The sequence below is a fragment of the Lepidochelys kempii genome, chromosome 5 (assembly GCF_965140265.1).
Source record: "Lepidochelys kempii isolate rLepKem1 chromosome 5, rLepKem1.hap2, whole genome shotgun sequence".
Taxonomy (NCBI): domain Eukaryota; kingdom Metazoa; phylum Chordata; order Testudines; family Cheloniidae; genus Lepidochelys; species Lepidochelys kempii.
In genome coordinates, this window is record NC_133260.1 from 69,443,867 (window position 1) to 69,465,390 (window position 21,524).

At 42.7% G+C, this 21,524-nt stretch overlaps 1 protein-coding gene across 16 annotated transcripts in view; it reads left to right on the plus strand.

Moving 5' to 3' along the window:
* FER (FER tyrosine kinase) overlaps positions 1–21,524 on the plus strand; it is a 429,890-nt gene that overhangs the window by 112,328 nt on the left and 296,038 nt on the right. For all 16 annotated transcript variants that reach the window (XR_012158994.1, XM_073344644.1, XM_073344641.1 and 13 more), the window contains 2 exons: positions 7,510–7,632; positions 16,619–16,808. Coding sequence is in view for 15 of the 16 variants with exons in the window: in XM_073344644.1 (XP_073200745.1) it covers positions 7,510–7,632; positions 16,619–16,808 (313 nt within the window). In the remaining variant the exon portion in view is untranslated. The remainder of the gene's footprint in view (positions 1–7,509; positions 7,633–16,618; positions 16,809–21,524) is intronic.

A 21,524-nucleotide genomic window follows, 5' to 3' on the forward strand; every position in this document is an offset into this window, starting at 1 on the left:
GCAGCCATGATGGCCGACCTCTCCTCCCCCTTGGTCAACACACACCCCAGATTCCATAAGGACAAGGTCTCCTTATGCCTGGACCCCAAATTCATCCCTAAGATGGTGTTCACATTCCGCCTCAACTAGTACATCCACCTCCCGGTCTTCTATCCCAAATCCCATGCCTCCAGCAGAGGTAAAACACTGAACACTCTTGACGTCGGCCGTGCAGTGGCCTTCTACGTCCACTCATGCCTTCTGCATTTTACCCAGGGTCTTCATTGCCGTTGCAAAGGACAAGCCCTCGCAGCTTATCTCCAAATGGATCTCCGAATGCTATACTCTCCCAGATACCTCCACCTCCTGGAGTCACAGCTCACTCCATGCAGGCACAAACCTTTACAAAGGCCTACCTTGCATACGTGCCATGGCAGAATGTTGCCAAGCAGCCATGTTGAGCTCTGTCCACACTTTTACCTCTTACTACTCCATTGCCCCAGCAGTAGCAGGGGATGCGGCCATTGGCTGTGCCATGCTGCAGACTATCACTTCCTGTGAGTCTTTGCACCCACCTCCATGTTGATGATTGCTCACTACTCACCGACATTTGGAATCCATATGGGGACCATCACTCAAAGAAGAAAAGGAGGTTACTTACCTGTAATTAGAGGTTCTTTGAGATGTGTGGTCCCTGTTTAGATTCCAATACCTGCTCTCCATCCCCTCTACTATGGACTACGCTGCTTAGTGGCAAGGGAACTAGAGTAGCGTCAACCCACATGGCCTCTTATAACCTTAGCTGTGGATGTGAGGATGACGCACGTGTTGGTCAACAGACTTTGCTGTACAACTTGTCTAGCTCTGGATCATGGCATTCATGTGCACTCACATTTGGAATCCAAATGGGGACCATATGTCTCTAAGAACCTCCAGTTACAGGTAAGTAACTTCCTCTTTATCAGTATCTTTCCTAATGGAAATAGGCTTTCATAAAATTAGAGGTGTATTTGGAATAGAGGCAGACAGATTTTCACACACACAAATTCTGGGAAACAGTTAAAATAATGAAGCCAACTGAACCATCCCAGTGTAAGAGCCTCTTTTGACATCTGCCAAAAAAAAAAAAAAAAAAGCAAGTTGATTCACTTGTTAATACTTCCCGGAGAGTCAACTGTTCTACCACTCTTATCTATGTTCTAACTCATAAATTTTATTGGTAAAGACATTATCCTTTAAATATCAAGATTAAGTTATCCTAGCATCACCACGTGGCACTCCTCTACTTGCATGCTGGTAGAGAATATAGTTTTCTATTTTATAGCAGATGCTGGACTGATTCCAGTTATTTATGGACTAACTTCAGACTTAGACCCTTAAGAGTTAGTGCCCAGTCCTGCAACTCTTGCTTACATGAATAGGATGTCATCATTTAACTAGATTATTATCTGTTGGGTTCTTTGAAATATTCTTTTTATTCCATGACAGGATATATTCCTTTGACTTCAATTAATGGACAGTATGACTAAAAACATTATCTATCTTGTGAAAGCTTAGAGATATTTGTACTTGATAGGATCAATATACAAAAAGTGGAAACTATCTGTGGGTTGTAGTCTAGTGAGAATCTGGAAAACTGTAGGCACAGGAAGATGTTTCAAAAAGGTTTGACACATCACATTTTTCAGAACAGTGAGAGACCTGAAAGGAATAGATTGTACTATTGGGTTGGTACAGGCCAAAGCCTGGAGAGGTTATGGAAGAGCCTGGGAAGAAGCTTAGAGCTGTTGTAATAAGGTATAATCACACAGAATGAGGTGAACCTCTGGAGAATTTAGGATGACTTTATGCAGGGTTTTGAAGATTTAAACCCTGATTTTGACCTCATAATCCACAAGGAGCCAATGAAGAGAGCAGTGGGGTGATGTGCTCTTGGTACCCTGTGTTACTGAGCAACTGGATACTTGTTTTATTGGTGGCGGGGGTGGGGGGCGAGTGGAGTCATACCTAGGTACAGAGAACTACGGCAATCAAGCCAGCAGGTCATTACTTCATGGATCATTGTTGAAGTCTGGATGTGATATGAGGAGTGAAGTGTTCTTTCTAGTCATAGCTAGAAAAGATTATTTTTCACAGCTCTATCTATTTGGGTGTCTAGAAGCAGTGAGAAGTCAAGATTAAGATTGATTCTGAGGACTGTCTTGACCATCTGCAGGTGATGCTGTGGAGGCAATGAGCTTTTAAAGTGCTTCATTTTCCCTCAGAAGCATCACTTTCCAGTTGAAAGGTCTCGTTTTAGCTTTTCAACTGGTTACTGATTTCAGCCAAGCCATGGGATAACTGAGAAATGGTGCTATTTGCATCTGATGTGATGGTGATGTAGAGCGAGCGTCTTGCATTTGTTGCTGACAGTTTAGTTTGTATTGTTTCAGTCTCATCAAGTGGTTACATATACAGTGTTGAACAAGGAGGAGAGGACGGCTCTATATGGGACTCCATGGGTTGAGAGTTCTGGAGGAGGAGCCCATGTGACTCTCCAGTTTGAGAGAAATGACTTGGAATGATCCTGCTACTTTTCCAAGACGTTCCAGGATTCCATGGTCAGCAATATCAAATGCTGCAGAGAAGTGTAACTGTATAAATATGAATGTGTGGCCTTTGCCCTGGCTCAAGATTATCTCGTGCCATCTTTGTTCAGTGACATGGCCTGAAGCCTGACTGAGAAATGTTGACGATATTAGCAGTATCTTTAGCCAAAGCTAAATACATCTGAAATGCCAGAGCCAAAACCTTTCTTGCTCGCTGCTGTGACCAGTCACTTTCCTATTTAAGGACCTCTACTGGCTCCCCATAGTCCTGTGCATTAAGTTCAAACTTCTTGTCCTTGGCTAAAAGGCCTTCAACACTCAGCACCTGCCTGCATCTCTGACCGCTGGTCTCTCTTCTTGTTTAAGCCACCCACACCGTCTGCTCCATCATCAGTGTCAGCCTGGACACCCACTTTGTCTGCTTTCACAGATACTTTCTTCCATGCTGCTGTACTTAGAAAAGTACTAAAGTCTATTTGGTAAGCCACCACCATTGCCCTTGGACGTCTCCATAGGAATACTCTCAATGAATTCATTGTGGGCTTGGATGTGCCTTAGCCTACACACCTCCTCCTGTAGTTCTCACCTGCTTCCCGAGGGATTCCACCAGCAGACACCTTTCACAGTGGATGGTCCCCCCAGCCTGGCTTTCTGAGAGGGGAAATGCAGGCCACAGTCTCTGCAAATCCACACCAAGTTCCACACCAAATGTGGAAAAATGCAGGCCACAGTCTGCAAATCCACACAAAGAGGCATCCATGGTCAGGTTATAAACTTTTTGGGTTGGGGATTCTTACCTAGTTGACTGTTCAGCAAGAATTCAAGCATGCTTATGAACATAGCGCAATTAAATTAGGGTAATCTACTCTTCTTCTGATGCGTGTGTGTGTGATTGTTGCTGATGGCAATGGGAAATATGCACATCTATATTGAAGGAATAGACTGCTTAAGTGAAAATCAGTGCTTTTTGCAATGTACATTTACAATTTGTTATGCATGAGTCCATGATTAATGCAGAGTTGGTTGTGTTCTTATATATGTCCTAATTGTAGTGAATTTAATAATTAAACAAAATGTTTAATAAATAGAAAGCAAATATAGAATAGCATGTGATGTAATTCTTATAAATCTCACTGTTGTTTGCTACCTTTCCCCAAAAAAGTATCTGTGGGCTAGATTGTGACGTTTAGCCTCAAGTCCCCAGTATGAGCTCGTATGAAGCTGCACTGTCCCAGGGAAGCTGTGGGGAGTTCCTCTTTTTCTTGGTGTACAGATGAAGAGTGTGTTCTCTATCATCCTGAAGGATGGTACAGCATACTCCCATAGCCTGATTGTGGAAAGGATCAAAGCAATGCCACTACTTTTCTTCTTGTCACCTTTGGTGGTACATGAAGGGAGTATTTTCTTTGCTCTTCAGATAAATTTTTCTCCAGAGGTCAGGGATTGCAAGTGTCTTATTCTTGCACAGGCTGTCCAAGGGAAAGGTTCTTTGTGTCCCTCATCCCCTGTGCACTCGCACTGTGCTGACGGCAATGTGTCCCTTTATCAGGAAACATACTATAAGTTGATTATCTATCGTAAGATTTGTGCCTGTAATGAATTATTTTTGTAATTATTCCCAACATAGTGATAATTTGTAGTAATTCAGACTGCCAGATTCTGAAATAGGGTGTATGAAAAAAAAATCAGTAGCCAGCTGCTATAGCTCTGGGTGAGCTCCTCCTGGTGGAGAAGGTTATGGATATTATTGTTTATGCAGGATACCACCAAATATTAATTTAGCTATAATTATTTTATTAAATTCAAAGGTCAAATGGTATTTATACAGTTGCTTCAAATGTGCCTTAGATGTGTAAGCAGTCATCACGTCCTCATAAAATACAGTTATAAATAATGATCAGGTGCTTATCAAAGGACTAGGCCCAGGAGTGCTCAAACCCACGATGGTTGTCTCCAGCTTGCACAGGCAGACACTAGTAATGAACCCTTTACGAGCTCACTTTTTTTTTTATAGACTTTAACAAACAAGTGATGTCAGAGCCAATTGTTCACTTGAGTTAAGAACCAGTTTTGAGCAGTTTGGAAATGACCCCTTTCCTGGCTTTGAGTAGACAAGATTTTATGATTTGGCCCCTTTCTTCAAGTTGACACTGGTATGTTAAATGTCATGATAAGTGTATTACATCACAAAATAATTTTTCTTTGTCAGAATCAGTTTTGATAATTCAGGGCTTCTCTTCTCTTACCAGCTATAATTTGAGCATATCACTTTTACAACTTAACTTGCTAGTTACATTTTTTATTTAAGCCTTCCCTTGGCTGCTAAAATCCCTGTATTTGATTTAAACCGAATATGTATTTTCCTACATTATGTTATTGGGTTAAGTTTAGTTAAACCGTTATCTCCATTATAAAATACATTGTGTGGAAAATTGGATCAGTTTTATGTTTAAAAATAGCGTAAAGCTAAGTAAATAATCCAATAAAGAATCATAGTATACACATAGTGGTCTCTGTGTCAGCATTTACCAGTGGTTCCCCTCTAAGTACAAAGAGAAACTTTGGTATTTGCTGATAAGTGTTGATGGTTTAATGGAAGCTACTGCATTAACATATGCAAGCAAAATAGAATACTGTGATAAAATATTATATTTAGAAGATAGTGGGATGAATTAAAAGAGCAAATAATATGACTGGTAGAGAATGTCTGTTAAGCTAGTAAAAGGGTGAGTGGGAATGTGAATCAGTACCCATATGAGTGAAACAAATCTTCCAATAGCTATTTTGTACAAATATGTATTCATATTTATTCATATTTGAGACTGCTAAATCAGTGATCAAGAAAAATTCCCAAGTAGCTCTTCCAGATAGATCATTAAGATAATTTGTAAGCCCAGCATATGGAAGGTTTCATAATGGTTTGATATGTCCAGGTTCAATGTAAAGATGAATAATTTGGAAATGTATTATTATGAAAGCTAGTTATGATTAAAGTGACTGATGAGTTAGTAATAGTCTTTTTCTGAACTACTTTTGTCCAGAAGACAGATGTGGGTCCATGGTGAAATATCCTGTGACAAATTGTAACCAGGGTGATAGTTTGAGATACCAGCTCTAGCCAGTCCTAAAGGGTGTCCAAACTTCAGATGGTTATTTAGAACAAAAGGAGGATTAAAACAACTAACTTGTCTTCTCTTGCTCAAAGATAAGTCCAAACTTTCTCACAGAGTTCAGAAGTATTGGGAAGAGCTACATCAATTTCCTATTCCAACTTGGTGCTCTGATTTTAAATCAGAATTTTTTTAAATTAGAGAGACAAGGTGGGTGAAGTAATACGTTTTATTGGACCAACTTCTGTTGGTGAGAGAGACAAGCTATGAAGCCACACGGAACTTCAAGTCCTGAAGAAGAGCTCTATGGCTCGAAAGTTTGTCTCTCTCACTAACAGAAGGTTCAGTAGAAGATGATATCTCACCCATCTTGTCTTTCTAATATCCTGGGACGGACATGGGTACTACTACACTGCATACACTTTTTTTAAAAAAAATTGTAGGGCACATTAAAATGTTAATGCTGTCTGAAAGTAATTATATGCTTTAGAGACAAATGATAATATTAATTTGGATTTAAATTTCTATATGTTAATAGTTGATAGTTAAATACAGTGCCTAATCTCTATAAAATGAGTTAGGTCAATGAATTTTTGAAAGTTGTGAAAGAAATATTTACAGTCACATGTAGGGTCAGCAAATAAACATTCTTAATCAAGGTTTTAAAGGGAAAGGATTTGTAATTAATATTAAATTTGAGATTAATATATAATGAGGAATTTGTACAGGTAATTATGTGTATGTTAATTGAAGTGTTGCAAGCTTAAATCTGGGATTGTAAAATAGACAATGAGTTTACATAGGAGATAAATCATTAATATATATCACAGGATGAAATGCAGATTAATCTTATTTTAGTGTGTATGGAATACAATTCCCTGATAGCTAAAGCCTGCTTGATTTGACTCATTTGACTCTTCTTCCAATTGAAAAAGTGTGGGCAGTAGTAGACCATTAGGAGAAAAGCTCCAAAACAGTAAATCCAATCCTTTTTGTTAACTGTGTTATGTCATTGTTGCCTGGAATATCTCTATTAATGAATTAATAACTGGATGAATGCTGGGAAGGAATTGATTCTTTTATATATTACTGTGTATGCTCTTGGCCTAGAACTGCTTCAAGTTTTTAAAAAAATTAAAATGCGTAAGAAGCATTTTAAGTGCTACTACATCAAAGAATGAAGCCTTTATCTGCTGAGTAAGTAGTGATCAATTACACACAAGTGGGAGGCTCATCCGGACAGTCACCACACAGACGTCTCCAATACCAGACAAATACACATCTTCAGCTTCCCTTTGTTTAGAATAACTATTTATAACTTTTGTTGTTTTTTCTTATGAATATGCATTAGTTTCTGTTTCATATCAGTTCTCCACCCCTGTTGGTACAAGTTTTGTGTTAACTCAAACCAATTTTTTCTAGCTTTATGGATGCTTTATCTTTTTGTTTTCCTCACAAATGTGATTACTCTTCATTTTCTTACACATGGGTGGTTCTACTTAAGTTTTAAGCTGTAAAAAATTATCCAAACAGACTCTTAAAAATCACAGCAGACTTTTATCAGGCCTAAAATGTGCCTTCGCTCCCAACAGTGCGCACCCAGATCTAGAGTGTACCCATATAATAAGGTACATTCACAAAATAAGCAATTTAATAAACATATTACCAAGAAAGGGAAAGTGTCGAACTAGAAACTATTTTAAGGATTACTGCTTTTATTTTCAGCTCTTTTTTTTAGATATACAAAGCAACACATACACATGTGCACAGTTTGTATTGTATGTATGTAGTAAATGCATATTTTTGATTTGTACAACTGACCTGTATTCTAGGTTGAAAACAGTAGTAGAAGAATTGATTCAGACACAGCAGACGCTTTTGAACAAAGAGGAGCTTTTGTTGGAACTAGAAAAGAAAATAGAAGAATCTTCTAAGACCTGTGAAAAAAAATCAGAGTAAGTGTGGCAAAGATATTGGAAGGTGAAAATTTTAAAGAAAAAAGTTGTTTGTATTGTAATATGCAGTTCTTCTTTGAGTGATTTGCACATGTCTGTTCCACTTCAAGTTTGTGCGTTCCCAGTGCCCCATTTTTTCCCGTAGTGGTATCCGTCAGGGTGGCGCATTTGCTTTCAGCACACTCGTCCTATGGATTGATGATATAAAGGGCGGAGCTGTCATGACCCTCTCTCTCTCTTCCCCCCATTCCTCCTTATTAGCTGTGATCTGTAGTTGGAGCATGTCAACTTGTTTATCCAAGTTTCCCCACACTATCATTGGTTTTCAGTCTATTTGTATATGGTTAAGTAGTATATATGTTTGGAGGGCGGGGGAAGGCATTCTTGTTGTTTAGTGGCACTCATCATTGTACTGAGTCTAGGTTTTCTTCATTTTTTTTTTTTCTTGGTTTTCCAACAGAGACACTCTTAGTGCAAATGTTTATGCTCAGTAGTTGGGGATGCCTTTTAGCTCAGGCTTTAAGTCTTGTGCCAGTTGCAAGAATCTCTTGGTGAGTGACTCTTGCTCCAAATGTCTGGGTGAGGTCCACATTCAAGACCGGGGCCAGATCTATAGAGATTTAAAGTGTTGTATAAAAAACAGGGACGTGAGATTCCATATTCTTATGGAGGCTGTCTTGCATCAGAGCCTTCGTGCTTAGTGCGATGCGGAGTGCTTCCTTTTCAACAAGGAGTGTCTCTCCAGACATTGCTGTTTCCACCCCAGAGAAGATTGTTGGAAGGAAAGCACCTATCTTTTTCTCTGGTACTGAGGAGAAAGCATAAGAGATCTGGTCAGCACTGTTCCTCTAAGATGGGTATATGCAGTCTTGAGAGGAGATTAAGATCCCTGGCGTTATCTACCAGCAGAACAGTGGATAAGTGACTGTGCCCAGTACCAGCCTCTGCCTCACCCTTGTAAGAATTGTTCAATCTGGCAGTGGCTTCCGGGCTGTTGAGGCTGACTTTTACTGCCCTCAGTGCAGGTACAAAATAGATCAAGAAGGTCTTGCGGTGCTAACAAATCCTGAGGCTTATGCAACAGAAAGAGACTTGGTCTGTCTCAAGATGCTGGATTTTCCATTTGGGTAGGAGGTAAATCTACTGTTACAGGTACTTCTCCAGGCTCTGGCATGCTCACTGCCAGCAGAAGAGTCCCAAGTTACTTCAAGGCAGGGGCAGCAGATCACAGTACCGTTGATGGTCAAGTTCTTGAAACGCCTAACTCTTTCTCATACTGTCCAATCCAGGAGTAAACCTAATATGTTGTCCCTGGTACTGACATCATCCAGCAGATGTTCTCTGTCTCAGGCACCAAGAGGCATGGCACCAGATCCTCCAGATTCTGTTTAAGTCTAAGGTTAGCTCTTGTGCACCATTTTCCTGGGATGGAAGGGCCATTGCTGTCATCAGGAGAATTACCATCCAAGTACCTGTCTGATTTTTGGAAGTTGTTCCAGAGACTGAGACATAGGGAGCGGTTATGGCTGGTGTCCTGTGCCACACTGCTAGCTCTGGGGCATACCTGCTACTTCATGGTCGTCCCCAGTTCCTTGTCCTGTAGTCACCTAGCAGATAGTAAGCTAGATCCTCTGAAGCTATTCAGGCTTCTGTCTCTGATACCGATATTGGTAGTGAGTAAGAAACACAGGCTCATCTAAACTCTGGTACCGGTAGCCTCACCATTACCGGAAGTTCAAACTTAAACCTTTTGAATTAATCCTCCTTGTCACTGGATAAGATTATGGTATCTGGGGATTCCTCTTCTTTCTTTGACAGCTTCACAGGATATCATGAAATGTAAGAGAGACGCTAGATCTTTTGATATTCAAGATGAGGTAGTTCAGGAATGCTCCCACAGACTGGTTGACATACTCAGTTCTGCGGGGCCTTTCGGAATTCCGGCCATTTTGTATCTTACAAAGTCCTTCTGGCAGACACTGGCTTCTCTGCCCCAGACACACACGAGAACCAAGTGTATGTCTGTACTGTAATTAGACATGGATGACTGGGCTGGGCCAGTCGGGCTCGGGCTTGCAAGGCTGTTTAGTTGTACTATTGACTTTCAGGCTCAGGCTGCAGCCTGAGCTTTAGGACCCTCCCACCTTGAAGTTTCCTAGAGCCTAGGCTCCAGCCCGAACCTAAATGTCTACACCACAATTAAACAGCCCCTTAGCCCGAGCTCTGTGAACCTGAGTCAGATAGCACAGCCCAGCCATGGGTTTTTAACTGCAGTGTCATGTCCCTTCTCAATGATATGAGCATTTTTACAGGCACCTCCCCCAGGTTCCTTAGTGGTATCAGAGTTGAGTTTCTGCTGCCCCAAAGGGCCAAAAAGAAAAGAAGCTAGTCCTTTTTGGTAGAAAGGCTTATTCAATATCTGGTCTTCAATATCATATCTCCATTCACCGATCCTTATTGGCTAGATACGATTTCTCACACTGGAACAGCATGCTGAAGTTCTCGGACAAGTTGCCAGAGGAGACTTGGTGTGACTTTCAGGTCATGGTAGAGGAATCTAGTGGCTCGAAATTCACTGCAGGCAACCTTGGATGGCAGCTATAGAGTCATGGTGTCTGTCCTAGGCACAGATGTTCCTGGCTGCAGTCATCTCGTCTCTCATCAGAAGTTCAGCAAACAAGCCAGGACCTTCCCTTTGAATGTCATACCCCCTTCTCTCAAAAGACTGATGTGGTGTTGCATAGTTTCAAGGATTCCAGGGCCATATTGAAAGCCGTGGGTATTTACACACCTCTTCCTAAAAGAGAGTAATTCTGACCTTAGTCTCTGCATAAGTATCCCTATCAGTTCAGAAAATGGGGCAAGACACTCAAGAGAAGACCATCACCTGCTCGTCCTAAAGCAGATTTCTCAAGTCAGGGTGTGGCCTCTGGGCAGACTATTTGACAGCTTTGTTGAAGACAAGGGTACTTGCTCACCATGTTATAGTTTCTCCCACCCCTATTTTTTTTCAATAGGTTATCCCACTTCCTACAAACTTGAGCCCTCATTGCCACTGCTCAATGGGTTCTAAGCCCCGTAGAACTGGAATACATCCTGCAGTTTATTTCTGTTCTTCCTTCCCACTTCCCTCCCTTGTCCTTCTTCAGGGACCATTTTCTCTTCAAGATGTACAGTCTCTTTTACCAGTGGGAGCCATAGAGGAGGTAGTCTCCTCTCCCTTGAGGGAAGGGTTCTATTCTCTCCATTTTCTGATTCCAAAGGGAAAAGGAGGTCTCAGGCCCATTTTGGACTTGTGAGATTTAAACAAATACATAGTTAAAAAAAATATTTTGTGGTCACCCTGGCTGCCATTATTCTCTCTCTAGCCCCCACTGGTACACTTTCCTTGACTTGAGTAATGCATATTTTCACATGACTATCCATCAGAGTCACAGAAAGTTCCAAAGATCTGTGTTCCTGCCACCTCCATCGGGTGGGGTGGCAGGAGATAGGGGGATGCAGGCCCACCTGACTCCACTACATCCCAGTCCAGGGCCCTAACAGTGGTTGAGTGGTGTGCTGTTGGATCAGCGGGGATCCAGCTGCAACATGCTGAACCTGACTCAGGCAGCAACCCAGCCGGATCGTAGTCGTCTGTCCCTGGAAAACTTCCCACCCTTCCTTCGGGGTGTATCTGGATCTCTGGGTTGTCCTCCGTCGCCCCGTGCTAAACTGCAAGTGGTAATCCCAGCTGCTCCTCAGCATCGGGCATGTCTGGTAGCTCAGGCAGTTCAGATGAGTCTTCAGGGCATCAGAAGTCCTCAGCAGGCTCAGGCTTCAGAAGCAGGGTGGAAGCTTCTGCTTCCCTCAGTGGCTTCCCCCCAAATGAGCTACAGGGCCTGCCTTTTATATTTCCTCTTGCTGTCCTACGCCTCTGCTTCTGGCATGGCGGGTATGGCTTTCCTGGTTCCGCCCACCGGGGGGGTCTGGCCAATCCTCACTGTCAATCTCCGAGGGAGGCCATGCCTGTCTGCTACAGATATTCCCCTATCTGGACAAGTGGCTATCTTGGGATTGTTTCAAGCACAAAGTAGAAGTTGGTTTCACCAGATGCAATCCCTTTTCCAGTAACTGAGCCCATTGATTAGTGAGGACAAATTGTTGTTTTTTTTCCTTCCAGTTCAGAGAACAGCATTTATAGTGGTGATCCTCGACTCTACATTGGCCAGAATATTCTTGCCACAAGCCAGGTTCTAGATAATACTATATATTTGTGTGTCGCTTAAAAGCCCCTCTGCCCACAATAGTAAGAAGCTGTTTAAGACTTTTGGGGCAGATGGCTTCCTGCATGTACATGAACCAGCATGCCAGACTTCACCTCAGAATGTTGCAGGGCTGGACGAAGTCAGTTTATTCCTCATCTCATCATCTGTTGGACATGCTGATTCGCATACCTACAGAAGTCGTAACCTCACTAGATTGGTGGAAGGATCCTACCATCATGTGTATGGGAGTTCCCTTTTCCTCTCTGTCCACAACTATAATTATGGATGCTTCATATCTTGGTTGAGAGGCTCACTTAGGGAGCCTGCATACCCAAGGTCTGTGGATGGATCAAGATCTCACCCTACACATAAATGTATCAGAGTTGGCAGGCAATTTGTCTGGAGTGTCAGGTGTTCATCCTTCATATCAAGGAGGCTACCTTACAAATCCTCACAGACGATATTGTGGCGATGTTGTGCGTGAACAGAGAGGGAGATGCCAGATCTGATCATCTCTGTCAAGAAGTGATAGATCTATAGGACTTTTGTATCAGCAGTGCAGTATATCTCATAGTCCCCCAACTTCCTGGTGTTCAGAATAGCTTGGCAGATTTTCTAAGCTGAACATTCAGGAAAGACCACAAATGGTCTTTCAAACCAGAGGTTGAGAGATTCATCCTTCAGTCTTAGAGGGTCCCAGAGATAGACCTGTTCATTATTTGAACAGAAAATGCAACTTGTTTTCTTGTAGGGCGTGGCACGGTCTGGGCTTCTTAACAAATTCTTTCCTTCTCTCATGGAAAGCAAAGGTGCTATATGTCTATTCTTCTATTCCTGTGCCCCACAAAGTGTTATGCAAGCTCAAGCAGGACTGAACTCTCATGATCCTCATAAAGCCAGCCTAGCGTTGTCAGTATTGGTTCTTCAGTCTGCTAAATTTCTATCAAGTTGAATATCGCAACCTCAGGAACCTGACCTATCACAGAACCACAGTTGGAAGATGCATCCCAACCCATGCACCCTTCGTCATAAGGTGTGGACGCTCAATGGTTAACATCTCAAGAGGCTGAGTGTTCTGTGGATGTGCAAAACATTCTTATAAACAGTAGGAAGTTATCCACTAAATATGCTTACCTGATGAAGTGGAAGAGTGTCCAACTGGTCTCAGTAGAAGTTTATTTTTCTGATCCTGTCTTCTATCCAGCATATCCTGGATTATTTGCTTCACTGGAAACATCAAGATCTCTCTGTAAATTCTGTCAGCGTTTACCTGGCAGCTATCTCCATATTCCACCCACCAATCTGTGGTAGATACATGTTTTCTAATCCTAAAACCATTAAATTATTTCAGGTGTGGACAGACTGTACCCTTATATAAGAGATCCCATTCTCCCATGGGACTTGAATTTGGTACTGTCTATGTGACAGGATCCCCAGGGCGCAGCCTGGGACTGCTTTGCCCCCTTAACTCTCCAGCCTGGGCTGTCTCTCACAATGTCGTGACAAGCAGCAAACTCCTCCAGGTGCTGTGATCACTCAGCACAACTATATGTGGAGCCCCACACCCAGCTGGATTGCATGAATGCTCTCAGAGCCACTCATGAATCACACAGAGAAAGGCACCAGCCAAATCCCTCCAGCTCCCAGCCTTGTACCTCAGGAATATACCGTCTTGCTCTGTTCAGGATGAGCAGTGCATATTTATTAATTGGTTCACCACTTCATCAATGGAAAGTGGATATACACCAGCCTTTACAAACCTGAGCAGATTTACCACACACTTCAGGCAGACTCACTGGTAAAGATAAACAGTTAAACAAATCTGTTGACTACAAAAGATAGATTTTAAGTGTTTATAAATGATAGGCAAAAAATCAGAGTGATTAGCAAAATAAAATAAAATATAAGCACGCAGTCTAAAGTCTCAACCCTATTAGACTGGGCAACATCTAGATTAAGCAGTTTTTCTCACCCCACTGGATATTGCAGTTCATAGTGCACAGGTTTCACCCTTGGGCCAGTCTCCTGTTGGAGTCTTCAGTCTTTTTCTGAGTGTGTCTGTTGCTTGCAGCACAGGTGGGGACAGGAGAAAAGGCTAAGCATGGAACCTCTGAGTTCTGTTTTATACCCTCAGCCCCACGTGTTTGGAGAACACAAGTCCAGGCATGTCTGGTGGGCATTGCTGAGTCCCCAGGCAAGGTTGAGTAATTTCCCTGGTGTGGCCTTATGCAGGTGAGTCATTGAATTGTAGCTTCCTTGCTGAACAGTGGCTGTTGATGGGTTGTTTGACACCTGCCCGGGCATTGGTTATTTTCCTTGGCATTGTCTGGAGAGCTAGTATCTGGGAGCTTCCCAAACCCACAGCATATTTTAGTGACACCATACAACACAATTCTCATAACTTCATATGCATTCATGATATACATATTTTGATAAAACAGTGACTTTCAGTAGATCATAATCTTTCCCCCTGATACCTCACATGGCCTGTTTAATATGCAATATCTCAATTATATATAAATAAGGAATAAGGAGGTTACAGAATGCTCCCACAAAGTATAGAGTGTCACAATCTACACTCATGGATCCATGTTTGAAGCTGATGGCCACCACTTCTTTGTTACATCTGTCTGTAAAGGTAGCCTTTTTGGTGGCCAAAAAGTCTGTGACGTGGGTGACCCAGTTATATGCTCTGGCTGCTGATCCTCTATGTGTTACAAAAAAATCACAGTTTTTGTGTGTTATGCTGAATGGAGTCATCAGCTTACATTACAGTGGTTACAGGATTGCAGTGGATGAGAAGTTGGATATGAGTCAGCAGTGTGTCCTTGTTGCCCAAAAGGCTAACAGCATATTAGGCTGCATTAGTAGGAACATTGCCAGCAGATCGAAGTAATTATTCCCCTCTATTTGGCACTGGTCAGGCCACATCTGGAGTATTGCATCCAGGTTTGTGCCCCCCACTACAGAAAGGATGTGGACAAATTGGAGAGAGTCCAGCGGAGGGCAACGAAAATGATAAGGGGACTGGAGCACATGACTTATGAGGAGAGGCTGAGGGAACTGGGCTTGTTTAGTCTGCAGAAGAGAAGAGTGAGGGTGGATTTGATAGCAGCCTTCAACTACCTGAAGGGGGGTTCCAAGGAGGATGGAGCTTGGCTGTTCTCAGTGGTGGCAGATGACAGAACAAGGAGCAATGGTCTCAAGTTGCAGTGGGGAAGGTCTAGGTTGGATATTAGGAAACAGTATTTCACTAGGAGGGTGGTGAAGCACTGGAATGGGTTAACTAGGGAGGTGATGGAATCTCCATCCTTAGCGGTTTTTTAAGGCCTTGATTGACAAAGCCCTGACTGGGATGATTTAGTTGGTGTTGATCCTGCTTTGAGGAGGGGATTGGACTAGATGACCTCCTGAGGTTTCTTCCAACCCTAATCTTCTATGATTCTATGATTAAACTTTTTTCCAGCTCTGATTATCGAGCTTCTAGCCTCTATCTTGAAACTGAAGTTATAAGAACTGATAAATAGAATTGGGGTTGCACTTAGTTCCTCTTACCCCCCACCCCATTGTTTCCACCCTCAGTCAAGATTTAATTGACCCCATGACAGGTGGATACCATTACTTTCCAATAAGAGTGAACTGGTGCATAATAGCTTAAATAATATCTTAATGAATAAAACAATGAACACATAAGTTAGTATGAGCTTTGAGAGGGCTGAAGGCAGTCATCTTCTTCTTAATGCATTAAATACTATTGAAAAAATACCAAAAGCTTTAGAAGTTTGCCTTTTCCGTTATTTTTCACTATGCTAATTAGATAATTTCCAGTTAGCTAAATTCCACACAATTAGCTAATGAGATGCTTGCACTTCTAGTGAACCTGGGTGAATCCTTCTTACTATTTTTTATTTTAATCACAGGCTCTTAACAGAATGTCTGAAGAGTTAAAATAGTGTTGTTTTATCTACACGGCTTTAAATTCAGTGTTTTCACCTCTTTTCTTATTATATGTGTTTTTTATTATTTATTAATTACATACTAAATACTGTAGAAACATAGATTAAAATCTCTATCCAGGGATCTTAAAATCTTAAATACAAAACCAAAACAACCCTCCCTCAGGATTTTCCTTCTCCCATGTACATACGTCTTTGTGTCACCTGAGCCCAGCTCACACAAAATGAAGACATTTCAGAAAAAGGGATAATAAAATCTTTGGTACTTGCCTAAATTTAGAATGCACATTCTAGGATTTCCATAATTGAGTATGCCTTTTTTCTCTGTATGCTGCTCAAGACTAGAAATAATGTACTTGATTTGGTGAATTTTAAAGGATGAAAAAAGAACAGGCATTTCCTCAATTCCATTTTACTAATGGAAAAGTTTAAAGAAAACTGTTTTTACTAACTGTGTAGTTCCTTTGAGAAAGAAGGGGAGGCGACAACATATAAGCTTGCTGCACTTTGTTTTTATTCTCCTCCTGGTTTTGAAAGCTTTCTGATATTTGACTTGTTCATGCATTGAAGGACTTAGAGCAGTTAACATAAGTGAGATCTCTTCCTGTTTTTCAAAGAAGCAGTAACTTGGGTATCCTCCAGTTGAGATAAGTGGGTGGGAAAGGTAGAAAAGGGAAACCAAATTACCAATTACAAAAATGTTTTCCCCAATATTGTTTTGATAAGAAAAACTCATTTTAAAATAATCAGTCTTTAATTTGTGCTTCTCCTTTTTCTCTTCAGCATTGTGCTTTTGCTGAGCCAGAAACAAGCACTGGAGGAACTCAAGCAAACAGTTCAGCAATTAAGATGCACTGAGGCAAAATTGTCAGCCCAGAAAGAACTTCTAGAACAAAAAGTTCAGGAGAATGATGGGAAAGAGCCACCTCCAGTAGTAAATTATGAAGAAGATGACAGATCAGTCACTTCGATGGTAAGTCCCGTGCTTATACTGAACCATGCAGCCACTCATGCTGTTGAATTGCTCATCTTTGGGGTCAGAGGCCTGACTGCTTAGCAAAGAACATCGTATAGTTGCAGGCAGCCAACTGAGAGGGAGTCATAGTACCATCTAGAGGGACCAGCCAACTCTATTGATTGGCTGGGTCTTTCTCCATCTGTGAACTTTTGAGGGGATGGTGAAAACTACCTTTGCCTCATATTCAGAGAATGTATTCAGGGGAGAGGGTGGACTGTCTTTCCACTTAACAGCAGGTAGGGGACTGTAAATACAATTGCTTGTTCTATTGCAATTACTGCCCATAAAATCATTCTGGAGCAGAGATGTAGCAGAGTGTATCACTGTTTTAGGGAGTTCCCATTAGTCAGTAATGAAGAACTGCAAATATCTGTACACCTATAATGTGATTTTTTGAGAATAATTTAATAAATCATTGTAAGTTGTCTTTTGTTGGGCTATTGGTCAAAATAATAGACTGCTCCAGTAGTGTATTCTTGAGCATTGCTTGCTTCATATGCTGGAAGAGGGTAATTACAGCAGTTAGACAAGCAGGAGTACTTCACAGACCTCTATGCTGAAGAGATTCTGTTTATGTTGGGGAGGCAAGTAATGTTAGCCTTTCCTTGTCAGCTACCTGTAAAGTCAGGAAGATGTGGTAAGCTAACTAACTGCTTCAATAATGTGGGAGGAGAGAGATTTGCATGCCAAACCATGTAAGAAAATGGCAACAAGCCAGGATGTTTCTAGATTTCTTTGGCACGAGAGGGTGTGTGAGAAAATACGGTTAAATGTTCTAGCTTCATTATGAAACTAGTGAGTTGGCTTGGATTTTGGAGTTTGTAGAAACCCTACCCTCAGTGACCTTTGGACAAACTTTATCATTTGGTTTATGTTCATGAAACCCAAGAGGACTTTAGGCAGATGTACATAAAACTGTCTGCTCCAAATCTTAATGTTAAAATTAAAAACTCTCATAAAAAATGATTGATTTAGGTAAGATGTTCATTAAATTACAACTTAGTTCTCAGTTTTTAGACTTCCCCACCCTTTATATTATAGTTGTGTTGGCAAAGCTGAAATTTCCTATTTTGTCTCAGGCTAATCAACAAAAATATTAGAAATCATAACTACATGAATTTTTTTAGTCAGTGTCCTGTGTTCCTTCTATATGGTGCAGGTCAGCTTTTGTGCTGCCACTTTCAAAATACTCTCTGTATCTGTTGTGACTGAGTGCTGAGATCTGACATGTGGGTCAGCACTCTGATCAACATAACCTCAATTAGTGTCCCCCAACCCCTGATAATGGCTGATTGAGTCATTAACTAATCAGAAGGAGAGTGTGGGGAGTAAGAAACTAATTAGCCCTCAGCTCACCATCCTGAAAAAAAGCCTTAAGGAAATGTTTCAGAGAGAGGAGGACAGGGCTAGCTGAGCCTGGAATGAAGGAGCTCCCTAGAGAGAGGGAGACTGCCTTTCCTCCTAGGGCCCTAGTCAATGCAGGCTGAAAGAAGTAGAGCTTAAAACTGTGGTGTTGCACTGTACTACTGTTAGTGGACAGGTTTTAGAATAAAATACAGCCTGCATGCAAGATGAAAGTGGGTCTGAGCAGTTTCTGGGGCATCAGAGGTGAGGGACACAGTGTGACTCTGTCTCACACTCTAATTTTGTACATGGTTATATGAGCGCACACGCTGCGCTTCACTTTTGTTCTTGGCTGCACACGCACCATTATAGCAATTTGAATATTAGCCGCTAGCAGACAAGATACTTAAAAATTGGGTTATGGCTTTGGACCTCATGGAAAGGTCTGAAGTAAACCATCCAACTTTTTTTAAATGATCAGATGACGTGTGTGTGTGTGTTTATATATCTGGAACCAATTGGACTGTTAGCAGGAACTTGGCATAATTGGAAGGCTTAGGGCTAGTCTACACTAGAAGTGCTATGGTAGCTCAGCTGTGCTGTTGTAGTACATCCGGTGAAGATACTCTAGGCCAACTGGAGAGAGCTCTCCCGTCGCCATAATAACTCCATCTCCATGAGAGGTGGTAGTTATGTCAGCAGGAGAAGCTCTCCCTCTGACATAGTGCTGTCTACACCGGTGCTTAGGTGTAATTTCTGTCGCTCAGGGGTATGGATTATTCACACCTCTGAGCAATGTAAATTATATGAAAGTAAGTGGTAGTGTAGACAAGCCCTTAGTTTCTAGGCTTTCTAATGATCCCACACAGAAGCCCCACTTCACCCACTAAATGACTGCAGATATAAAGAAATAGAAATTACACTAGCTAATGTTTTTGAACAGAATTAATTTCAGTAAAATATCCAAAATAAAATGCTATTGTAAACACTATTAAGTTTGTGTTATATGTGGGCTTTGGAAGAACTAACTTCAGAAGTCAAGGTTGGAAGAGATTTTCTTAATGTTCTAACCAGGCAGTGATACTAAAGTATTTATAAAAACTGGTGCTGTGTAGCCAGTCCAAAGCTTCAGAAGACTTTTTTTTTCTGTATTTTGAACTATTTTTTCCCTCATCCCCTTCTCTCCCTCCTGGCCTGCGCAAATCTCTGTCTTTTTCTAGCCATGCAACATGGATTCTCATCCAAATACTTGATTACATTTTTTGTAATGAACATTCTTCTTTGAGTGCTTACTCATGTCGGTTCCATTCTAGGTGTGTGCATGCCCATGTGTACAGTTGTCAGAGGTTTTTGCCTTTGTGGTATCCGTAGGATCGGCTCTGGCACCCTCTGGAGTGCCGTGGTCATGTGTTGGCATATCAGGCACCGCCACCCTACACCCTCTCAGTTCCTTCTTACCACCTGTTATGGTTGGTCGGTGCGCCTTCCCCTTGCCTAGCAAGAGGATAGCGGTTCTTCCTGTACTTCGTTTCTCAGTGCCCTGTAAATAGTTTGTTTACAGTTACTTAATAAGTAGTTGTTAAGTAGTGTAGTTAGGGAGTTAGTCCCAGCGGGGACTTCGTCCCAGGTGTGGCATGCCCCGGTCTCTGTGTTTTAACCCCTGTTCTGCCTGCCACAGGCCTCTGCCTGTGAGTGACCCCCATAGCAGCTGTCTGAAGTGCTTGGGGGAATTACATTTAAAGGTCAGGTGTCAGATTTGTAAAAACTTTGGTCCAAGAACCCAGAAGGATTGTGATATTTGTTTGAGGCTTAGAGGCTGCACTTCACCCAGCGTCTGAGCCCTACCAGCAAGACTCTATGCCCAGCATGTAGTCCTTAGTTCGTAGTGCACCCCTGGCACCGGGATTGGCCCGGCACCGCTTCCCCTCGCCGAGGCCCAGAAGGGGTCAAAAAAACAGGACTCCCCGGCCCGAGGAAAAAGGGGGAAGTGACATCAGGCAAAGGACCTAATTCGGGCCACCACCCACACCAGAGTCAAATAGGGTGCCTCTCTGATTGGACCCACTAGGTCCCCCAGAGATCTGCCGCTGACTCCTGGGAGTGGCAGGGGACAGAGACTCACTAATAGGCTGCCATGGAGCCTCCATGACGTTGGATCCGGCGAAGGCTCCCTACAGGGGCAAGCCAACTATAAGAGCCCCCCAGAGGGCTGGTGAATGCCATCGGTCCTTGAAGCTGAGGCGGAGTTCCCTGTCTCTGCAGTGGAGGGCTCTGGTTGGCTGGCACCGCGTTTGCGATCTCCATCAACTAGACACAAGTTGCTCAGAGGGAGATGTTGGACACTGTACATCTGGCACCAATCGACCTCACATCCACCAACTCCATGGCACAGATCCCCGTCTCCCAGATCTCTGGGGCAGTACCAATCTTCCTGTTCCCAGCACTGATCCCCAGGAATACGTTCCTATGCACTGCTCACCTACGGCGACAGTTAGACATCAAACTCCGGCATCGACGGCCCCTCCATGGTCTTTGGAAGGGGATTCCTCCGGGTCAGATCAGGAGTTCAGCTCCTTGCTGAGGCAGTAGTGGCCCGCTTGGGCATCAGAGACCGCATCAGCCTTCACGATGCTGACCTGGCAGCTGGGTCAGTGGTCTTACTGGAATGCGTTGGGCATGCCAGTTGCTGATGCCCCTCTCTCACCACTCTTCAGTGGCCACTTCAGAAAAACAGCCTATGGCACTGGGCTCGGTGCACGGAGCGGAATAGGACACTGGGGGAAAGGAGTGAATACCCATCCCTAAAGTCCCTTCCTCCATGGGGAATGATGTTCCAGGCCCTCCCCTGGTGGTTCAGTCATCCTCTTCGTCGCCTGATGAGGCAGTGGCTGGACCATCTCGCGCTAATCCACCTGATAATTTCAAAGAGTATCAAGCTCTGTTCCGAAGGGTGGTCATGAGCTTGAGCTTGGAGGTGGAGATGTCGGAGCAGTCGAACACCTTGTTTGATATGCTCTCTGCAGCAGCCCCCTCTCAAGTTGCGCTGCCAGTACATGAGTGTGTCCTAAAAATAGCTAAAGCCTTCTGCCAAATTCCGTCCTCCATCCCTCCCACCTCCATAAAGGCTGAAAAGAAGTATTTTGTCTTGGCCAAGGGGTTTTAATACTTATATACCCATCCGCCCCCAGGTACGCTGGTTGTCTGCGGCCAATGAGAAGGACAGGCAGAGGCAAACCAGTTCTACCCCAAAGAATAAAGAAGTCAAAAGACTGAACCTTTTGGGGAGGAAGATTTATTCAACGGCCAGCCTTCAATTCAGGGTGGCAA